Raw genomic sequence first — 19,873 nt, forward strand, 5'->3', positions numbered from 1 at the left:
TTCATTTGGACTTCGTGGGTTGGATGAACCGCGATTGAAGCAGTTCCAAAGACAAAAGAATAAAAAGTATCCTATCTGTGAAGAATCAAAACAAAGTGAAATCAGCTTCAGATGCCACTTCGCTCCTTTTTTTCCAACACAAGGAGGGTTTTGATCCAGCCTGAGCATTGCACTAAATCCCCCGTGCACTAACTCAACGACTCTCTAAAAAAACATAAATAACCAATTTTCTGCAAAGAGTATTAATCCTTCCATTCCTCACCATCCAGTCAGAACCGAAGAAGCTTCTGGAAATGAGAAGTGAAACGTCTTCAAGGAAAAACAAAGAACATCCACTTGTCTTTTGAAAGAAAGCACAAACTCTGATGTGACCCCTCACTAGAAAACCCACGTAGTTTCCTGAAGTGACCACAATTGGAACTTGGTTTTAAGCAAAAACAGTTGTCGATGGAAACCACAACGCCAAGTCAAGATTCACTTAACAACCGAGCGACTAACTTCACAACTGCAGTGATTCACTTAACAACGGTGGCAAGAAAAGTCCTAAAACGGGGCAAAATTCAGTTAGCCAACGTCTCACTTAGCTACAGAAAGTTTGGGCTTCACGGTGATCGTAAGTCAAGGGCCACCTGTAACACTTTGAAACTTAAAATGTATTTTTTTTTAAAAAAAAGCAAACTATACTTAATAGTTACGTTTGTTGTTCCCACCACAACTGGGGTTGGTCCAGATGTTGAGGAGGACCATCACTGATGGACAGCTGCTTATCAGGGCTCCTGTGATGACTATGAGTTAAGGCAGGGGTCTCTGGTGGGAGGGGGAGGGGCAGGCGCCTTATGCACGCATGCGCAAACGTGAAGGTGGCCACACATGTGCACACATGCACAAACAGGCTCTGAGCATGCGCACCACACAAATGGGGTTGTGAGCATGAGCGTGAGGCTCTTAGCAACAGCAGCGCCTGTGTGAGGCTTGTGGCGACACCACCTCCAGGCTTGTGATGCTGCCACTGGCGTGAGGAATACGCCACTGTCCCACATGATGGTCATGCCACGGCCCACCTCCCACTTGCGGTACTGCCACCATCTGCACAGTACTAGCTGCTGCTGCCCACACACTTGTGGCAACGTTGGCATGGGGTGTGTGTGTGAGCACGAGGACACATTCACCTGGTCCGGCAGCCAAGAGGCCACCGCCTGGTAGTGGGCCGTGGCCCTTAGATTGGGGACCTCTGAGTTAAGGCCCCAGCAGGGAAAACCTCCATAGTCCCATCTGAGCCGATAATTTTGATACGGTGCCAGCACTAGCCTGCCTATCCATGGACTGATGTTCCTTCCCTGATTATACATTATTTATAATCCTGTTGATTATGGGTTTACTACTTGTTTAGGCCGAGATCAATATGTTGCCTTTCTATAATTAACAACAATTCTGCAGGGTTAAGAAGCAAAATTAGCTTTGATTTTGGCATTAGCGTCCATCGTCATAGCAACCGAAACTCTGCCACGTTTCCAAACTGGGCAGCTGTAACTATGCAAGAACAGGATTAAGTGGCAACGTACAGAATAACGGAGCTGAAAGGGGCCTTGGAGGTCTTCTAATCCAACCCCATTCCCCAAGCAGGAAACCATCTATCATTTCAGACAAATGGCTGTCCAGCCTCTTCTTGAAAACCTCCAGTGATGGAGCACCCACAACTTCTAGAGGCAAGCCGTTCCACTGGTTAATTATTTCACTCAACAACCCTGTTATAACTTAACAACTGTCACAAAAAAAGGTTTTAAAATGGGGGGAGACTCACTTAACAACTAACTTACAGAAATTTTGCTCAATTGTGTTCGAAGATTGAGAATTACCTATGTATGTATGCATGTATGCATGCGTGTGTATATACATGCATCCTGACTAAGCACATTATAATTCATCAAATTATGGATGGAGAATTCTTTAAAATAAAAAAAATCAACCAACAGTGTGCTAAACATTGAGAGAAAATTCACCACTGATTTCAAGGCTGTTTTCTAGAGCTATTTCTTTCATTCATTTGAAAATAATCTTCTCTTCCCCAAAAATCATTTCTTATTTGTGTTGACAGGCTTATCTGTGTAATATATAATGAGACTGTCTTATTCCGCTCAGCACTGGCACAGAAATAATAATAATACATTACTTCAAAACACTATTAACTGGCATTGCTAAATTCATTAATACCCTTGACTTTCTCTTGCTCTAGCTGACAAGAAACGTCTCTTTATCGAAAAGCAGAATGCATAGAAAAGCCAGAAATAAAACTAATTTAGCATTAAAATCTATTAAGAGATAAAAGCTGAAGCTGGAACAATCACACACATACCCCCTTTTGATAATTATAGGAAGCACGTTTGTTTGGCCCTCTCTTTGAAGAAATCGGCAGAAAAAATTGAAAAGGACAACTTACGATTTCAGAAGTTTGAATACAAACGTTTGGCAGTATTTAATGTAATAATCTTGAATTGCTGAATTTTCTTACCTGAATTTGCATGGCTGGTACATAAACTCATAATGTGTGTTGGGTTGGCCCAATAAATTAGACTAAAATCTCCTTTGCTGAAGTGGGACCCTTTTTAACTACATTCTGATCTCTCTCTCTCTTTCTCTCTCACACACAAAACACAGATAAACACACCTGATTAAAGTAAAAAGTATGTCACTACACTGCTTGTGTCATTCTGACAAAGGAACTGACACCCTGTGGACACTGTGCTGTTTTGTAAGTTTGCAGTTCAGTGGATCAGGCAAACTAAACAATTCGGATTGAGTAAATTATAATTCACCTAACCAGGTCCCAAAGATGCTTTTTCCAAAAACCAACTGTTTTTTCTTGAAGACATTTTGCTTCTCATCCAAGAAGCTTCTTCAGTTCTAACTGGACTTCCTTTGTTTTTCCTTGAAGAGGTTTCTCTTCTCATCCAAGAAGCTTCCTCAGTTCTGAATTCAGTTCTTCTTGGATGAGACCCAAAACGCCTTCAAAGAAAAAAAGCCAAGAAAATCCAGTTGCCTTTTGGAAAAGGCATCTTTGGGATAACCATGACCTGGATGAACTGAACCAATTTTCTACAAAAGTCTGTTTTGTCCTGGTATAGAAATTGACCCATTATGGTGCTAATAAGCTTCTTATAAAAATGGCTGCTGCTTCTAATGACATTTCTGCAAGCAAGTCATGAAGGCCAACATTTCTCTCAAGATAGCAAAAGCTCGGTCAGATCGATCGTGCAAATGGACCATACTTGGGGAATGTGGCCCAAACACCACTCAGTCATCTTATATAAATTTCTCCTCCGTCACTCCATTATTGCCACCTTCCCTTTGACTTCTTCTTCTACTTTCCTAATTCTTTAAAATAATAATAATAAGCAGAACAGAAGCCCTCCTATGCAATAAAATATAGGAACTGATGGGTTAGCTTCCTGTCAAAAATAATTAAATTCACTTGCAATTTCTTTCCTTCCCCACTGCATGGGAAGATTATCTATTGAGGTCAAAGAAAATGTTTTAGGGAATTTAAAAAGCTGTAGCGACTTCGGTTATAAGAAGGCCGTAGAAGGCCACGTCACTGAATTCTTGCCCCCGTGTTCGCAGGAGGCGATTATCTCCCTGCTAAATATTATTCTGGTTTGTTTTCCAATCTCCTGGTCTCTGTGCACAGATCTTGCACAAGGTTTTGAAGAAGTTTATAGTTTATAGTTTATAGTTTATTTGATTTATATACCGCCCTTCTCCTTGGTGGGACTCAGGGCGGTTCACAGGGCATACATAAGAAACACTATACAAAAATTAAAAAGAATTAAATCCATGCCCAATTAAAAACAGAAGTACAGATTAAAAACAATTAAAAGCCCATAATCCCCCATCAGGCCAGACCAGCTAATTCGAACAGATGGGTCTTCAGGCCCCGACGGAAAGTTCGAAGGTCTGGTGCCATCCGGAGCTCCACCGTGTGGAACTATAATAAGCAGAGTCAGAACTTGTGGTCTATCTCCTTGGTTCCCAACGTATAATGAAAAGGTCACCAACATTATTGTTGAATAAAATAAATTATCTGACCGGTATGGTTGACTAGCACAGAGGCTCCTGTAGGCCAGCAGCCTGGCCTTTAAAGGTAAAGGTGTCATTTAAATAAAGCAAAAAGGTAAGAAGTGGGGGCTTGGAGATCTTCTAGTCCAGCTCCCTGTCCAAAGCAAGGAGTCTTTATACCATTTTGGACAAATGAATGTCCAATCCTTTCTTGAAAACCTCCAGCAACGTGATGACACAACTCTCTTAGCTGTTCCCAGTGCTTTTTTTGTAAAAGAAAAAGGTGCCGGAACTCACACGTGTCATACAACCCGCCTTGCCTACCCTACAAGGTTCCATCCAAAAAAGGTGCCGGAACTCCGTTCTGAGCGTTCTATGAGAAAAAAAGTCCTGGCTGTTCCACTGATTAATTGTTCTCATTGTCAGGAAATTCCTCCGTATTTCCAGGTTGAATCTCCCTTTGATGAGCTTCCAACCCGTTGATTCTTGTCCAGCCTTCAGGTGCTTTGGAGAATAAGTCAGTTCCTTAATTCTCTGTGAGTGGCCCTCAAGTACTAGAAGACAACTATTATATTACTCCCAAGTCCTTTTTTTTTTTTTTAGTTCGGCTGGAGATACCAAGCTTGACCTTCTCTGCATTCTTCCTAGGCACTCAGCATCCTTTTTTGCAGCAGAACTGGATGCGGCATTCCAAACGGGTGGAATAATGTGGTCTTGAATGCCAATTATTTTGAATTTATCCTGAGGAGGATTTGCAGAGTTTAATAGCAGCATTGTATTTCACCCTCAGTTCCAATGCACTTCTTAAATAAAAGTAGTTAAACCTCACGGATCTTTGCTGTTTTTGTTTTGCAAATCCTGATATAATAAATAGAAATCAGAAAGGCTTGGTCCAAGCTGAAAGGAGGAAGCAAGGCAATAAGTAAGAAAGCATTTTCTTCACTTGATTTCTGGCACAGTATTGAATAAAGATTTAAAATGCTGGGGAGGATGTTAGAATCCATTGCTCTAAGCAAAATAATCATTCAACGGATGCTTCACTGCCCAGCAAGGTGTGTGTGTGTTTTTTTGCTTCTAAACTTGTTCATTTATTCCACTTACAGACTGCCTGATCAACTACAGACTCAGAACAATTCCAATCGTGAATTGAAGTTTGATTCAAATATTTTGTACTATAGGATTTTTTGGGGTGACAAAATGTCCTGAGCTCATGGATCTAAGACACGGTAGACTCAGAGCCAGGATCTGACTGGGTTTGAAGGGAACCCAAATGGAATCGAGGCAATATGCTTTCTAATATCAATTGTCTGAAAGATACACGTAAAACCTCCACCTCCGCTGATGGCCCTGGGTTATTTTGCAAGATCCTCCACTCTCCCATTAGAAACTCTTTTCCTTGGCTGGATGTCAGCTCTGCTCCCCAGGTTAATGGAAGGAAGATACAATAAAATCCCAGCGAAAGAGCATTTGTGGCCATATCTGTTAGGAAAAATTGAGACAGTGGTGGAGGAATTAGCCTCCGATAACTCTTCATGGCCTTGCCCATAGTGTTAGCAATGTCTCTGTTACACCAGATGCCTTGGCAGGTCAGAAGAAGAGAAGAGAAGAGAAGAGAAGAGAAGAGAAGAGAAGAGAAGAGAAGAGAAGAGAAGAGAAGAGAAGAGAAGAGAAGAGACTGATTGAAGAACAGCATAGCATAGCATAGGAGAAATTGATTGACTGAAGATTAGAATAGAATAGAAATTAGAATAGAATAGAATAAATTGACTGATTGAAAAATAGAATAGAATAGATTGACTGAAGAATAGAATAGAATAGAAGAAATTGATTGACTGAATAATAGAATAGAATAGAAATTAGAATAGAATAGAATAAAAGAAAAGAAATAATAGAATAGAATAGAATAGAATAGAATAGAATAGAATAGAATAGAATAGAATAGAATAGAATAGAATAGAATAGAATAGAATAGAATAGAATAGAATAGAATAGAAGAAATTGACTGAGTGAAGAATAGCATAGCATAGCTTAGCATAGCTTAGCATAGCATAGAATAGGAGAAATTGATTGACTGGAGATTAAAATAGAATAGAAATTAGAATAGAATAGAATAAATTGACTGATTGAAAAATAGAATAGGTTGACTGAAGAATAGAATAGAAGAAATTGATTGACTGAATAAAAGAATAGAATAGAAATTAGAATAGAATAGAATAAAAGAAAAGAAATAATAGAATAGAATAGAATAGAATAGAATAGAATAGAATAGAATAGAATAGAATAGAATAGAATAGAATAGAATAGAATAGAATAGAATAGAATAGAAGAAATTGACTGAGTGAAGAATAGCATAGCATAGCTTAGCATAGCTTAGCATAGCTTAGCATAGCATAGAATAGGAGAAATTGATTGACTGGAGATTAAAATAGAATAGAAATTAGAATAGTATAGAATAAATTGACTGATTGAAAAATAGAATAGAATAGATTGACTGAAGAATAGAATAGAATAGAAATTAGAACAGAACAGAATAAAATAAAAGAAATATAGAATAGAATAGAACAGAATAGAACAGAATAGAAATTGATTGACTGAAGAATAGAATAGAATGGAAATTAAAATAGAATAGAAATTAGAACAGAATAAAATAAAAGAAATATAGAACAGAACAGAACAGAACAGAGCTGGAAGGGTATTGTACATTAATTTAGAAGAAGAATGGTTAGGTAATGTTTTACAGCTATTGCTTTCTAAAAGTTTTTATCAAAGGATTTTAACAAATCAACTTTTATTGAAATGTAATTTTGTTTAATTTAACTGTTTGAGAGTTTTACGTTCCTTTCTTCTTCTCTTTCTAGGTCCTTCTCTTTGCATATAACATGACAATAATAGTTTTTCAATGTGATAATATTTACATTACATTACCGGCAATATATCTTTGTTTATGATTCTTAATGGCTCAATAAAGATTTATTTTTTCCACACAGGCAAGCGTAGCATTCTGATCTGCTAACATTTTCCCCACAAGCTTTCTTTCTGCCTTCATTTTACTAAGCTTTCTTTTATCTTTTTCCCCCCTTTTTTCGTAGTTCAAAAGGAAAAAAAAAGAATAAGCAAACTAAAAGATGGATTTAACTAAGGAAAATGGCCAAAGGCTTTCATGTGTTCAGCTGTGATATATTTCCTTCCAGAGAAGTGCTTCTCTTGGGACAAATACTTATTTTTAAAATGATCAAAAGGTCTGTGCAACCAAGAACTTTCAAAGACCGTTCTTTATATTGAAATGTTTCTTTATCTTGAAACATCTAGATAACAAATGAAGAAAGAAGAACTGGATGGTTCTTATACTACTTTTACCCCGGCTCAGTAAAGGAAAAAAAAAGACACTCATTAGAAATCAGAAGATTGATTCCCAAGGAGACCCAGGAGAAACAGACATTAAATACCTGCTCGCTAGGAAAACAATTTCTGCCCTTAACAACTCTGCCTAAAAATATTGCACCAGTGAAAAGGAAGCAGAAAAGTTTAACTGAAGCCTCATGTTGAGATACAGAACAACAGAATTGGAAGGTCATCTAGTCTGACCCCCTGCTCAGGCAAGAGACCCTATACCATTTCAGGCAAATGGCTGTCCTGCCTCTTCTTAAAAACCTCCAGTGATGGAGCACCCACGATTTCTGGAGGCAAAGCTGTTCCTCTGGTTGATTATTCTCACTCTCAGGAAATTTCTCCTTAATTCCAGGTTGCTTCTCTCCTTGATGAGTTTCCATCCGTTGCTTCTTATCTTGCCCTCTGGTGCTTTGGAAAATAAGTTGACCCCCCCTCCTCTTTGGGGCAGCCCCTCAAATACTGGAATGCTGCTATCAGGTCCCCCCTTCTTGTCTCTAGACTGGACATTCCCAATTCCTGCAACCGTTCTTGATATGTTCTACTCTCCAGGCCTTTGATCATCTTAGTTGCTCTTCTTTGCTCAAATTTATTTAGGCTGCCAGAGATTGTAGCACACAATCATAGTTAGACACAGCCATCAACAAGCAAGGGAGGCACAAATACCTAGTTTTATGGCTTGCAGAAATACGTAGATAAGGGGGGGGGAAACTCTTGGGATTTCAATGCCATCCTTCATTTTGCTATAAAACAGCTTATCTACTGTATACCTTCTCCTTACTTAGCAGGGTGAAATATTTTTTCTAACTTTGTGAATTAGGGGCCACTTACAAAAGAAGGTATTATAACAGCTTCAATGTTTCAGCAAGGCTTTAATATTTTATCACTTAAGTGCACAGTAAAATGGAAGTTTGTTATATAAAGAAGAACTGTAACGGAAAGTGATGGGATTATATAAACTAAGGTAGCTCGCCCCAACTTTCTTTGAATGGAGAACGCTAGGCTTGGTTGAAATTCAGGAAGCAACTATATTCCACATCTCAAGACGGTGCTTCCCAACCCAGAGCCTTAGTGATTGGTTCCTGGAGCTGCAGAGGTAGATTAAAATTCTGTAACTTGAAATTTAGTTTATCAACTGTTCCCTCCCCGCCCCACCTACAGATTTCCACTTCTTGCACTACACACGAGGTGTTTGAAACATGACAACCTAACGTAGCACCTTTCTCTGCTCCCAAGAGGACAATGAAAAAGTAGCACACTTGGAGATGGCGCAAGGTGCCTTCTTGTGACCTGCCCATTAGTGATCCCTCTACCAAACCACCTGGTTTTGACCTGCTTCGTTGGACAAAATTGGAAAAGAATTAGGTGTGATACTAATTCTGTATCAGTGGAGATGGAAAGATTGCCCTTGTTGTAACTGTGATGCTGATATGGAAACTATTAAACAAGTTGCACAAGACTTTCTGGTTCTCTAGAAGATCTGCATGAAGCAACTCCAGAGGCGATCACCTGGAGAGCTGAAGTGGACATCCAGTTATGAGGCCACTGCGGTTGCCCCCTTAGAGCTTTTGCGTGTATAATTACGTGGATTGTGTGTCTATGTTTACTTCTCTTTGCCATGTTCTCACCACACACTAAATAAATAAACAAACTTGGGAAGGCCTTAGTCACCCATCCAGCACAGCAACCCAGCTTCGTAGCTCCATCCCCAGGTGCAGAACAACTCTGACACCAAGGAGATTTCTTGAATAGTATTTTGAAGATCTGCAATCGCATACAGATTGACCCAACAAACTGAAACAATGCAAATATTTGAAATATGTAAAAAATAAAAAGATTACTTGATGAGGAAAGCAGGAATTTTCAAGAACCGGGATCGATTTCTAGAAGAGGGAAAAATGTTCTGACCTTAAAAATTGTACAATCCTGAATCCATTTCAGTTTCTCCCTTGGTGTAGAGCAGTGTGATAAATTACTGATCAAATTTCACGTGCATTCTCAGGAACAATGGCCGTTCAAACAAATGCCCCCCCCCCAAAAAAAAATCTACGTAAAACATTGAGCGCATATATAATTTTTCTGCAGTCAAATTATTGAGAGCCACAGGTTTTTCGATTATCTTCCTACAAAACCTTTCTTAATTCAGTTATAAAACCAACCACTATCCTTTAGGACTTTTGTGTTCTGCGTGTCACTGAGCGATTTATCTCACCTCGCCAAAGAGTTAGCCATGCAATGCTGTAGAAGAAGTAAATCCGCTAATAAACAAGAAGCCACAATGCCTGAACTAAGACATAAAAAGGTTCCCCCGCACATGTGTGCTAGTCGTTTCCGACTCTAGGGGCCGGTGCTCATCTCCGTTTCAAAGCCGAAGAGCCAGCACTTGTCCGAGGACGTCTCCGTGGTCATGTGGCCGGCATGACTAGACGCCAAAGGCGCACGGAACGCTGTTACCTTCCCACCGGAGCGGTCCCTATTTTTCTACTTGCATTTTTACGTGCTACTGGATACCAAATTGAGTCTAAATTGAGTTTTAAAGGCACATCATTTACATACAGCGATTGGCTTAACCACGAGGGAAGACTATTCTTTTTTCTTTGCTGCAGAAGAGAAACGGAAGGCTCAGAAAAGCTGGCCAAAGAGACGTTTTCCCCTTGAAAGGTGGAAAAAGTTGCCATTGGGTTTGTTTTTTTTAAGGGTAAAGCATGAAGAAACGGAAAAGGAAGAACTGCTTTTGAAATTGGCTTCAGATCTCCCTGTTCCAAACTGTCAGCATGTTAAGAGCACCCGAGATGATTTATTTCCAGCATAGCTGGGATGCCCTTGAAATCACTGCATTGTTAGGTTGTGTTTCTTTTGAAATTACAGGGTGCTCACACAGTGAGCAAACAGGTGCTCAGCAGAGGCCAGGTCAAGAGGAGCTGGTGGCTGTTAATTGCTTGTGGGGCATCAGAGGAGCAAGTGGCAGGGCACTGCTCTCCTGACCTGCACGGAGGATGCCATGTTAGCTCTCCAGCCTGAAAGTTTCAACAAGCGCTTGCGCTAAACAGGCAGGCAGGCAGGTTGCCTCCCTGGGGGTGGGGTGGGGGGAATAATGGTAAAGGACCTAGCAGTAAAGTCAGGTTATTAAGGAAGTTATCAGAAATTGAAGAGATACAGCAACAAGACACTCCCAGAGGAAGATCAGGTCTAGGAGACAGAGAAAGATGACAAAATGGCCCACCCTTGTCAGCAAGAACTCTTATTCCCTGAAACTGTAGAACAGCTTCTGGGGTCTCACCCCTGTTGATGTCTTTAGGCCAGCGTTTCTCAACCTTGACAACTTTAAGACAAATGGATTTCAACTCTCAGAATTCCCCAGCCATGCGTCTTAAACTGAGTATGGTTGAGGAACACTGCTCCAGTCTCTTGAAGTGAGTATGGTTGAGGAACACCGCTGTAGACCCTTGGAGTGAGTATAGTTGAGGAACACTGCTCTAGACCTTTGGAGTGAGTATGGTTGAGGAACACCACTCTAGACCTTTGGAGTGAGTATGGTTGAGGAACACTGCTCTAGTCTCTTGAAGTGAGTATGGTTGAGGAACACCGCTCTAGACCCTTGGAGTGAGTATGGTTGAGGAACACTGCTCTAGACTTTTGGAGTGAGTATGGTTGACGAACACTGCTCTAGACCTTTGGAGTGAGTATGGTTGAGGAACAGTGCCCTGGGCCTAGACTCTTGAAGAATAGCTTTTGCAAGCTTTTGGGACTTAGAAGGACATTAGAGGACATGTCAAGAAGAAGGACACCTGAGGGTTCCTTGGTGCTCTCTGGTGCCATCTACTGTACTGGCTGGGGAATTCTGGGAGTTGAAGTCCACAAGTCTTAAAAGTTGCCAAGTTTGGAGACCACGGCTCTATAGGATCTTTGATGTGGGAGGTGGCCTGGATGTCATTATTCTAAGAACGAGGCAGAAGTGACGCAACGAGGCCAATTAGAGTAGATATGGAGACACCCCACCACCACCAAGTTACTTAACATGCTAAAGAAATAATTGGGTTACCCAACAGTTCTGCAGACTTTCTATCCATTACCTCTTTTTTATCATCTGAGAATTCAAACGAGTTTTATCTATTTGTCCCTGATCAATAGCTGACTGCTACCCATAGTTTTTTCCCCCCTAAATTGGGGATGTAGCTATACAAAGAAAAACGATGTTTAAACGTCTAACAGCCCCTTAAGCGGATGTCCTTTGTAACATTGTGCAAAATACCATTTTCACCTGAAAAGGACAGAATCGTTGGAAGCTACACAGCATGACCCAAAAAGACATTTATTCTTCACGCACTCAAATGAAAAATTATTCGGAGCACGATCCTTCTCCAATGGAAGATTTATTACCAAAAGGAGGAGAAAACTCACACGGAGACGTAATATGGGACTAATGAAGCTTTTATTCATTTTACAAATTAAAATTTATGCTGGATGATGGGGAGGATTAAAGAAAAAGAAAGCTGCTTCCAGTTTTGACATCGCAGCCACTGCGGCCGCTGGAAGGTGACCCCCTTCCTCCCTCGGGCTCAGCCTAGATCAGGTGCGAGTAGTCCTTGATCTACAACCTCACTCGAACCCAACATTTATGTTGCTAAGCGAGACATTTGTTCAGTGAGCTTTGCCCCACTTTACGACCTTTCTTGCCACAGTTGTGAAGTGAATCACTGCAGTTGTTAAAGTGGATCTGGCTTCCCCATTTGGCTTTGCTTGTCAGAAGGTCGCAAAAGGGGATCGCGTGACCCTAGGGACATCGCAACCCGTCATAAATACGAGTCAGTCGCCAAGCGTCTGGATTCCGATTATGTGACTGTGGGGATGCCGCAACGGTCGTATGTGGGAAAACCCGTCACGAGTCACTTTTTTCGGTGCTGCTGTAACTTTGAACGGTCACTAAATGAAATGTGTAAGTTGAGGACTGCCTGTATTTCAAACTAGCATTGTAGTATCAAGGCTTGGCCACTAGGGGAGCCCTTTTCCACAGTTGTCCTGCCTCATCCTGATCCAACACCTTTTTTTTTAAAGGATAGTACACATTTTGCTTATAATATTCAGTAAGTGAATAAATCAATACTTTAAAAGAACAACCCTTTTACTTTTATTATAAATAGGATATTTATAATGCAATAAATAGGATAAATGGGATAAATATACATACACACACACAGGCAAACATATATATAGCGTATAACAAGGCGTGTTTGTTTTGTGTATGTGTGTGTTTAAAGAGGGAGCTAACACAGGGATTAATCACACATTTCTCGTGGTTCTTTTGCTCTCCTCACCATTTGTTTTTGGAAACCAAAGCAGCATTTTGATGAGCACTAATTTTAATCTGCCAGAAATTATTTTGGGAACAGCGCATAAAAATTGGCGCTACTAATAACTGATGCTGTGATCTGATTTTACCTCTGTCCTTCCCACTCATTTTAGAGCAGGCACAGAAATTAAATAGGGAAGGAGAAGCCTGGCACTCTGCGCTTTGGATTGGCTTCCTCAGTGGCCTCAAAGGTTATTTGGAGGGAGAGGATGGACACCCATCAGGCATCGCCCCTCACCTTAATTTCTCTGTAATAAGCTTCCAAACTGAATAGGCTCACTCCCTAATCTATTCCCTCCTCTGCAGCCTTCACTCCTCCATCACCCCTTCCTTCCACTTGAAGGGTGCAAGAGTGGGAACAAACTTTGGGGTTAATAAAAGAAAATATCTGAGGTTCAGAGTTGAAGTGAGGACTCCTTGCTGCTCTTTGAGCTTGGTGGTTTCCTTGCAAATGTTACCTAGTTTGGGTAATGAGCAGTGGCGTAGCATGGGGGGTGCAGGGGGGGCCGGCCGCACCGGGCGCAACATCTGGGGGGGCGCGCGCTCGCACTCGCAGCTCTCTGCCCCTGCCTGGCTCACTCACTCTCTCTCACTGCAGTGCTGGCTGTGCGAATCCGATCTGAGCCGCCCGGTCGCCGCCCACTGTGGAGGGGGGGTGCCAGGCGTGCGGTGCGGTGCTTGCCTTGCCCCGGGTGCTGACAACCCACGCTACGCCACTGGTAATGAGACGTCTGCAAGAAAACAAGCAAGCTCAGAGAGCACGGAGGACCCCACAGTCCTCCTCCTCCTCCTCCTCCTCCTCCTCCTCCTCCTCCTCCTCTCTGCAAACCCCCCTCCCTTCTAGCACTGATGATGTTACCTAGTTTGGGTCACGAAAGGTCTGCAAGAAAACAAACAAGCTCAGAGAGCACCAAGGACTCCACAGTCCTTCTTCCTCTCTTACTCCTTCTCCTCTTCCTCTTCCTCCTCCTCTCTGCAACCCCCCCTCCCTTCCAGCACTGATGATGTTACCTAATTGGGTAATGAAACGTCTACAAGAAAGCAAGCAAGCTCAGAGAGCACCGAGGACCCCTCAACATTTGGGATCTCCGAAGTACTGAAATCACCTCTCACATTTAGTGTGCCCTGTCCAAGCCAAACCAAACCAGTAGGAAACAAGTCCCACAAGCTGCAGTATGGTGTAGCTCTGATGTGCTGGAGGCAAGAGCCTTGGTGGAGCAGTGGGCTAATGCCTCCTTAAGTAACACCAGCTGCCTGCAATTAGTGCAGGTTCGCGTCCCACCAGGCTCAAGGTTGACTCAGCCTTCCATCCTTCCGAGGTAGGTAAAATGAGGACCCAGATTGTTGGGGGCAATAAGCTGACTTTGTAATAATGCCGCTTAGGGGGTGTATGAAAGCCCTAATAAGCAGGCATATACATAGAATGAAGGCTACTGCTAAGCTTGTAAGCCGCCGTGAGTCTTCGGAGAAGGGCGGGATACAAATGGAATTTTTTTTAAAAAATAAAAAAATAAAAAAAAACATCTCGGATGCCATCTTTCTGTGTAGGCTACTACCAGCTGCTAGGCCTCCAGTCAGGGGAAAGGAGGAGGTTTGCTCGGAATGAGCGAGGTACAACAGGAGGGAAAAGCAGATCCCTCTCCAGCTGAGCATGAAATTGCAATGCTAGAAAATAAATCTGAATTCTGAAGCTGAAGGGAGAAATATGAAAATTCAAAGTTCTGGCAAAAAGCTTTTCACAGCCATTTTTATTTGAAAGGGGGAGGAGAACGAATATGGACCCTGGAAGGGAACAGCTCCAGGGCTACAAGGGGGCAAAGGGACATTTTATTCAAACAATCGTTGCTACATGCTGTTCAAAGCCAGGAAACTGGTCACCTGTCCTAGTCTAAGCACAGAAGCTAGCAATAGCAATAGCTCTTGGATTTGTACACCGCTTCACAGTGCTTTTCCGGTCTCTCTGAGCAGTTTACAAAGGCAGCCTGTTGGCCCCAAGAATCTGGGCCCTCATTTTACCAACCTGGGAAGGACAGAAGGCTGAGCCAATGTTGAGCCGGTCAGGATCGAACCGATGGCGGTGGGCAGAGTCAGCCTGCAATGCTGCACTCTAACCACTGCGCCACCAGGTGATCAGGCAAGAATATCAGACAAGACAACACACCTGTCCCTCTTTCTCTTCTGATTTTTAGAAAATCGACTTTGACCCCCAAGCAGAAGCATCCAGAAAGTTACTTGGGAAACTTTGGCGCCAGCCCCACCACGCTGTTGGACGAAAGACCTGCCTTTGTACCCGGGTCAGTCAACCCATCTCTGCAAACCTCAATCGCTCAAAAGAGACGATGGCTGCCTCCCTGCCCTTCTTCCTTTTCGTTTTGCAAGGCAAACTCGGAATGTGGCCTGTTCTTTCCCTGAGGTTTTCTCCAGAGCTGTCATTTTGGCTCCGTCGTCGGTTTTGCAAAACTGGACAAGTCAGAAGATACCCCTGAGAAGGCTGCTCCTCCAAGGGAGGGAGAGGGAGGAGGCAAGGGGACAGATTTAAAGGTCGGGCTGAAGCAAAACGCAGCTCTGCCCATCTTCACTCAAGGACAACCAAGGTTGCACCTTGATGAAAAGGTCAGAAAATGGGAAAGGCTCTGCGTTTTACAAAAGCATGAGCTGCTAGGGTATCACCTACTTTATTATCGTGCATCTGCAACTCCTGCAACCAGAGAGTTGGAATGTGGGACAATTAATGGTCCAAGGAGGCACCCTGTGGTGTCTCCCAATTTTCAACACATGGTGAGCCTACATGCCTCTCCAATTTCACAAGGGGAGATTTGCACACAGTGAAGTTGTGACCTTTGTAAACAGACGCACGACTCAGGTCAAACTTAAGGGGCAGAATGTTGAGTTTTACAGAGTTCGATCGTTAATGTGCTAAGCTGAAGATACAAAGCAAATTATTGGATTTTCAGAGGACTATGAAACTTGGTGTCAAAGGGTGATTTTTGCTATCTGCACCCATCATTAATTACATTTTTATCCTTTCCTCCTGAAAGCTTAATGCAGCAGAAAATATCTTGGCTTTAATCTTTGAGATGCCTGTCTCCAAATTAGGAGATTGTAACTAATGGTGGTTTCCAATGGGGTCTCTCAGCTTATCTGCCCCCCCCCCCAACCTCTTCTCATAGATAGAAGAACCTCTGTATTTCTTCTTCTTCACAGACAAACAGACACACAATTTTTGCACCCATTTTTTCTTTTCGTGAACAAGGGGACGAGGATTGACAGGTGGTTTCCTGAAAAAGTGCTGGGGATGCACTGGGAGATCAACCACTCAATCATTTACAGCAGTCATCATCATCAACAATTACAACAACTGAATCTGCAGCATGGTGACTGGTGACTTCTACACACTGGCTTTCATCAACCGTCAATCATGGACCTTGGAGTCTGGCACACCAAGATTAGACAGACAGAGGTGCATGGCCGAACCACTGGGGAGTGGGGGGACAGCATAATTTAAAGCAGGGCTTGGCCCCTTTAAGACCTGTGGATTTCAACTCCCAGAATTCCTGAGTCAGCAGGTTGAGGAGTTGAAGTCCACAGGTCTTAAAGGGGTCACGTTGACCACCCTGGATTTAAAGTCTCAGGGTTTCCTGCCATCACTGGAATGAATGCAACCACGGCTAAACAGCTGTTTCAATTCACCCCGTCACTTCTCTCCTCTCTACTACCACAAGGATTTGAGCTAAGCATCAACCTAGGAAAAGATGCCTCTCCTTTAAGGTGCCATAGACCTGGGTTACTCTCTTCCACGTTCCTCTATATTCACCTTCCACTTTCTGGAAATCCACTTGCTGGGATTACAAGAAGTGCAGTCTGGATACCCCACGGTTGCAGAATGCTGATCTGAAACTGGTCATCCAGTTTACTTCACGGATGAACAGAGAGGGGTATATTTTAACATTCCAGCTGCTGTTCCACTCTGGCATTTTGAGACAGTCTAAATATTGATTGGCTGGCAGTTCACTGTTAGGGAGATGTAGCGCATTTCCACCCTGCCCAGCCTGATCTGAGTGGGACTGGGATTTATAAAATTCAACAGACTGAAATTGAGAAGTCAGAAGAACACCGTAAGAGGGAAAGAATGGATGTTCCAGGCTCATTTGTTAAAAAAAAACAAAATTGCCATCAACTCTTTTAAAAACACGTCTCAACATTCAAAAGCAAATTATTTTAAATCCCTGCTGACTTTTGGTGGGACAATTAAGCTCCAGCTTAATTCATTGGTTTAAAATGGAAGAGAATTCTCGTAATGAGAGGATTTCGTTTGTGACTAATTCTTTTCCATTCGAAGGAAGGTATTAACTCTGGATGGATTGTCCCCACTTGCTCACACAGTAGCACGAGAAAAGGAAGGCGTGGGAAGCACGGATGCCAAGGGAAGAACAATCAGACGTAAAGCTAACAGGGTAGAACAACGGCTAATGACCCTCTTTTACCGGTCTACTATAGAGAGCGTCCGCTCGTACTGTATTGTGGTTTGGGTATGCTGGTCTGACAGCCGCGGATAGGAAGGCATTACAGAGGGTAGTGAGCACAGCACAAGACATTGTGGGCTGTCCCCTGACACCACTGGATGACCTCGCCAGGGCTCGTTGCCTTGGAAGAGTGAGGAAGATTCTCAGGGATGACTCACACCCTGGACGGTATCTCTTTACTCTCCTACCATCGGGTAGGAGATATAGGAATATAGCCAGCCGTACCAACAGGCTGAAAAACAGCTTTTATCCGTGGGCTGTTAGGCTTTTGAATGGGATACAATCTCTGTGAACTTATGCAGAATTGACTTGGGAGGCCGGTGTGTGGTGTAGCTGGCTCACATGGTGTGGTGGGATGGAGGGTTTGTTGTCACTGTGTGTTGGGGGGAGGGAGCATGGGGGGAGGCTCAGCTAATCTCAATGTACACATGTTGCACTTTGACAATAAAGGTTTATTATTATTATTATTATTATTATTATTATTATTATTATTATTATTATTATTAGGGTGTCACTTTGGCAAAACTACAGGATTGACTCCAAAGCTGGGAAAAACTTAGTAGAACTGGGAAGCCCGTGGGCTCTTGGGAGACGCTGTTGACCTGAGTGTGGAAGATACTTTTTTCCAGTAAGGGTCACAACTGACTCATCAGTAGGGACAGTTCAGAGATTCCCTTTTTTTAAAACAGTAATTTTATTAACAATTGCAATTACAATGATAAAGACTAACACCAAGAATAAAAAGAAAAAATGGAAGGTGCAGAAAAGAAATAGAAAGAAAAATAGAAAACAGATACGGTAAGTTCAAGTAAATATCAATAAATAAAGCAACAAAATCATTCATTTGGGATCTGGGAGTCAGAGACTTCCCCATCAAAACTTGAGACAAGCAGTGTCGTACACATCAGGGCATAAAAATCTTAGTAAGTAACCAAGAGTTAATGCTGAGACCGGTCCATTTGTGTCTGTCCACATCCAGGCTTTTAATTATGGTATCCTATTTCCTGATTTTGCTTAATATCTACGTACAAACCCTTTACAGCCCAGTCCATCTATATATCTATCTTTCATTAACCCATCTATACAGCAACTATAATTGCCAGTTCCTACAAGCTCATCATAAATTGACATTTTTAACAAGGAAAACATTGTCTTGAGGGGAAAAAAGCAATCGATACGTTCACGTAACATAGGATTATTACATGGAGTTGTCACGTGGTATCCTGACATGCTTATCACCGTGGGGGAAAATGTTTCCTTTATTTAGAATGAGAGCCTGCTTCTATTATTCTAAATCCCAGCTTTTCTTTTTAAAGTCAGACAAATCTACCTTCTCACCCGCCTTACACTAGAGATTAATCAATATTTTGCGCGTGCACATACACATACTAACTTCTTTCAAGCCTCCAGTTTCAAGGATTCTGCTTTTGGGAGAGAAATTAGAAAGAAAAAAAAAAATCACAGGCTGCAAATTCTACTACTAAATTCACTTCTTCTCCCCCAAACAATTCCTGACAAACTTTTAATGCCAGGCTAAAATCTAGTGCCGATACTAAGTTTGCCCTGTCAGATTAGCTCTGTTTGCCTACTAAGATAACACAAACCAGTTTAGAGTTCTATCTAAACTAAGGAAAGAAACATATTGAAACGCACTTGGTTCCCAAGCCAGACGAAAGCATATCCAACAGCACTCTGCACATGCATCTGTGTTTTTTTTTAAATATATGGCTTCTCTAACTTAATTCCACAGGGTTTTTCCTGCTTGGGTATCATTTGCAGCCAAGGCATCCCAAACCCTGTTTGCAAAGGAGGCCATTTCCCCCACCTCCACCTAAACCGCGAGCTGGGGAAGGATGGCTATTGAGAAATCTGAGAAGAAAAGGCCCAAAGAGGTCTCTCACCCGTCTGGAGAGTCCCGGTGAGGGCCCGGAAAAGATACTGGGCCAATCTGAAGATCTCCCGCTTGCACCTTCTGCGGCATCCGCTCATCTCTCCAGGCAGCGCCAACTCCGCGCCGGCCGGCCGGCGCTTCCAGAGGCGAAGTCGGGCTCCGCTCGGTCTCTTCCAAAGCCGCCTCGCCTGGCCGGGACCCGGCAGGGCAGCCCCGCAGGAGATCCCTGGAAAGGTCCGGGAGGAGTTGCCAAGAGGAGTCGGCGGAGGGGGAGGCCGGCTTCTCCACCACGCCGCGCTCCGCTTACTCCGCCAACAGGCGAGGCTGGCCGTCGCGGACGCACGTCGGGAGGTTACTCCGGCTGCCCCCCTGCCCAGCCGCTCGGGCTTCCCCTCCCGTTCACGGGCTCTGCGAAGCCGGCTCTGCCCAGAGAAGCTCGCCTTCCGACGAGAACCCGCAGGCAGGCAGCGCCGAGCAGCCCCCGAGAGGAGGAGGAGGAGGAGGAGGGTGCAAGGAGCAAGGAGAGCGGAGGAGGAGGAGGGTGCAAGGAGCAAGGAGAGCGGAGGAGGAGGAGGAGGAGGAGGAGGAGGGTGCAAGGAGCAAGGATAGCGGAGGAGGAGGAGGGTGCAAGGAGCAAGGAGAGCGGAGGAGGAGGAGGAGGAGGAGGAG

The 19,873-nt window shown here is 43.1% G+C and overlaps 1 protein-coding gene across 3 annotated transcripts in view; it reads right to left on the bottom strand.

Annotated features, from left to right (window-relative positions):
- KCNIP4 (potassium voltage-gated channel interacting protein 4) overlaps nt 1-19,873 on the bottom strand; it is a gene marked incomplete at its 5' end in the record, with an annotated part of 248,945 nt that overhangs the window by 168,981 nt on the left and 60,091 nt on the right. The window contains one exon of one of the 3 annotated variants that reach the window (XM_083367712.1): nt 19,215-19,302. The exons of the other annotated variants lie outside the window; for them this stretch is intronic. Within the exon in view, the coding sequence (XP_083223838.1) occupies nt 19,215-19,302 (88 nt within the window). Of the gene's footprint in view, nt 1-19,214; nt 19,303-19,873 lie in introns of those variants that run through there. 3 annotated transcript variants of the gene reach the window in all.

The sequence above is a fragment of the Vipera ursinii genome, assembly GCF_947247035.1.
Source record: "Vipera ursinii genome assembly, chromosome: 7".
In the NCBI taxonomy this organism is placed as follows: Eukaryota; Metazoa; Chordata; class Lepidosauria; order Squamata; family Viperidae; genus Vipera; species Vipera ursinii.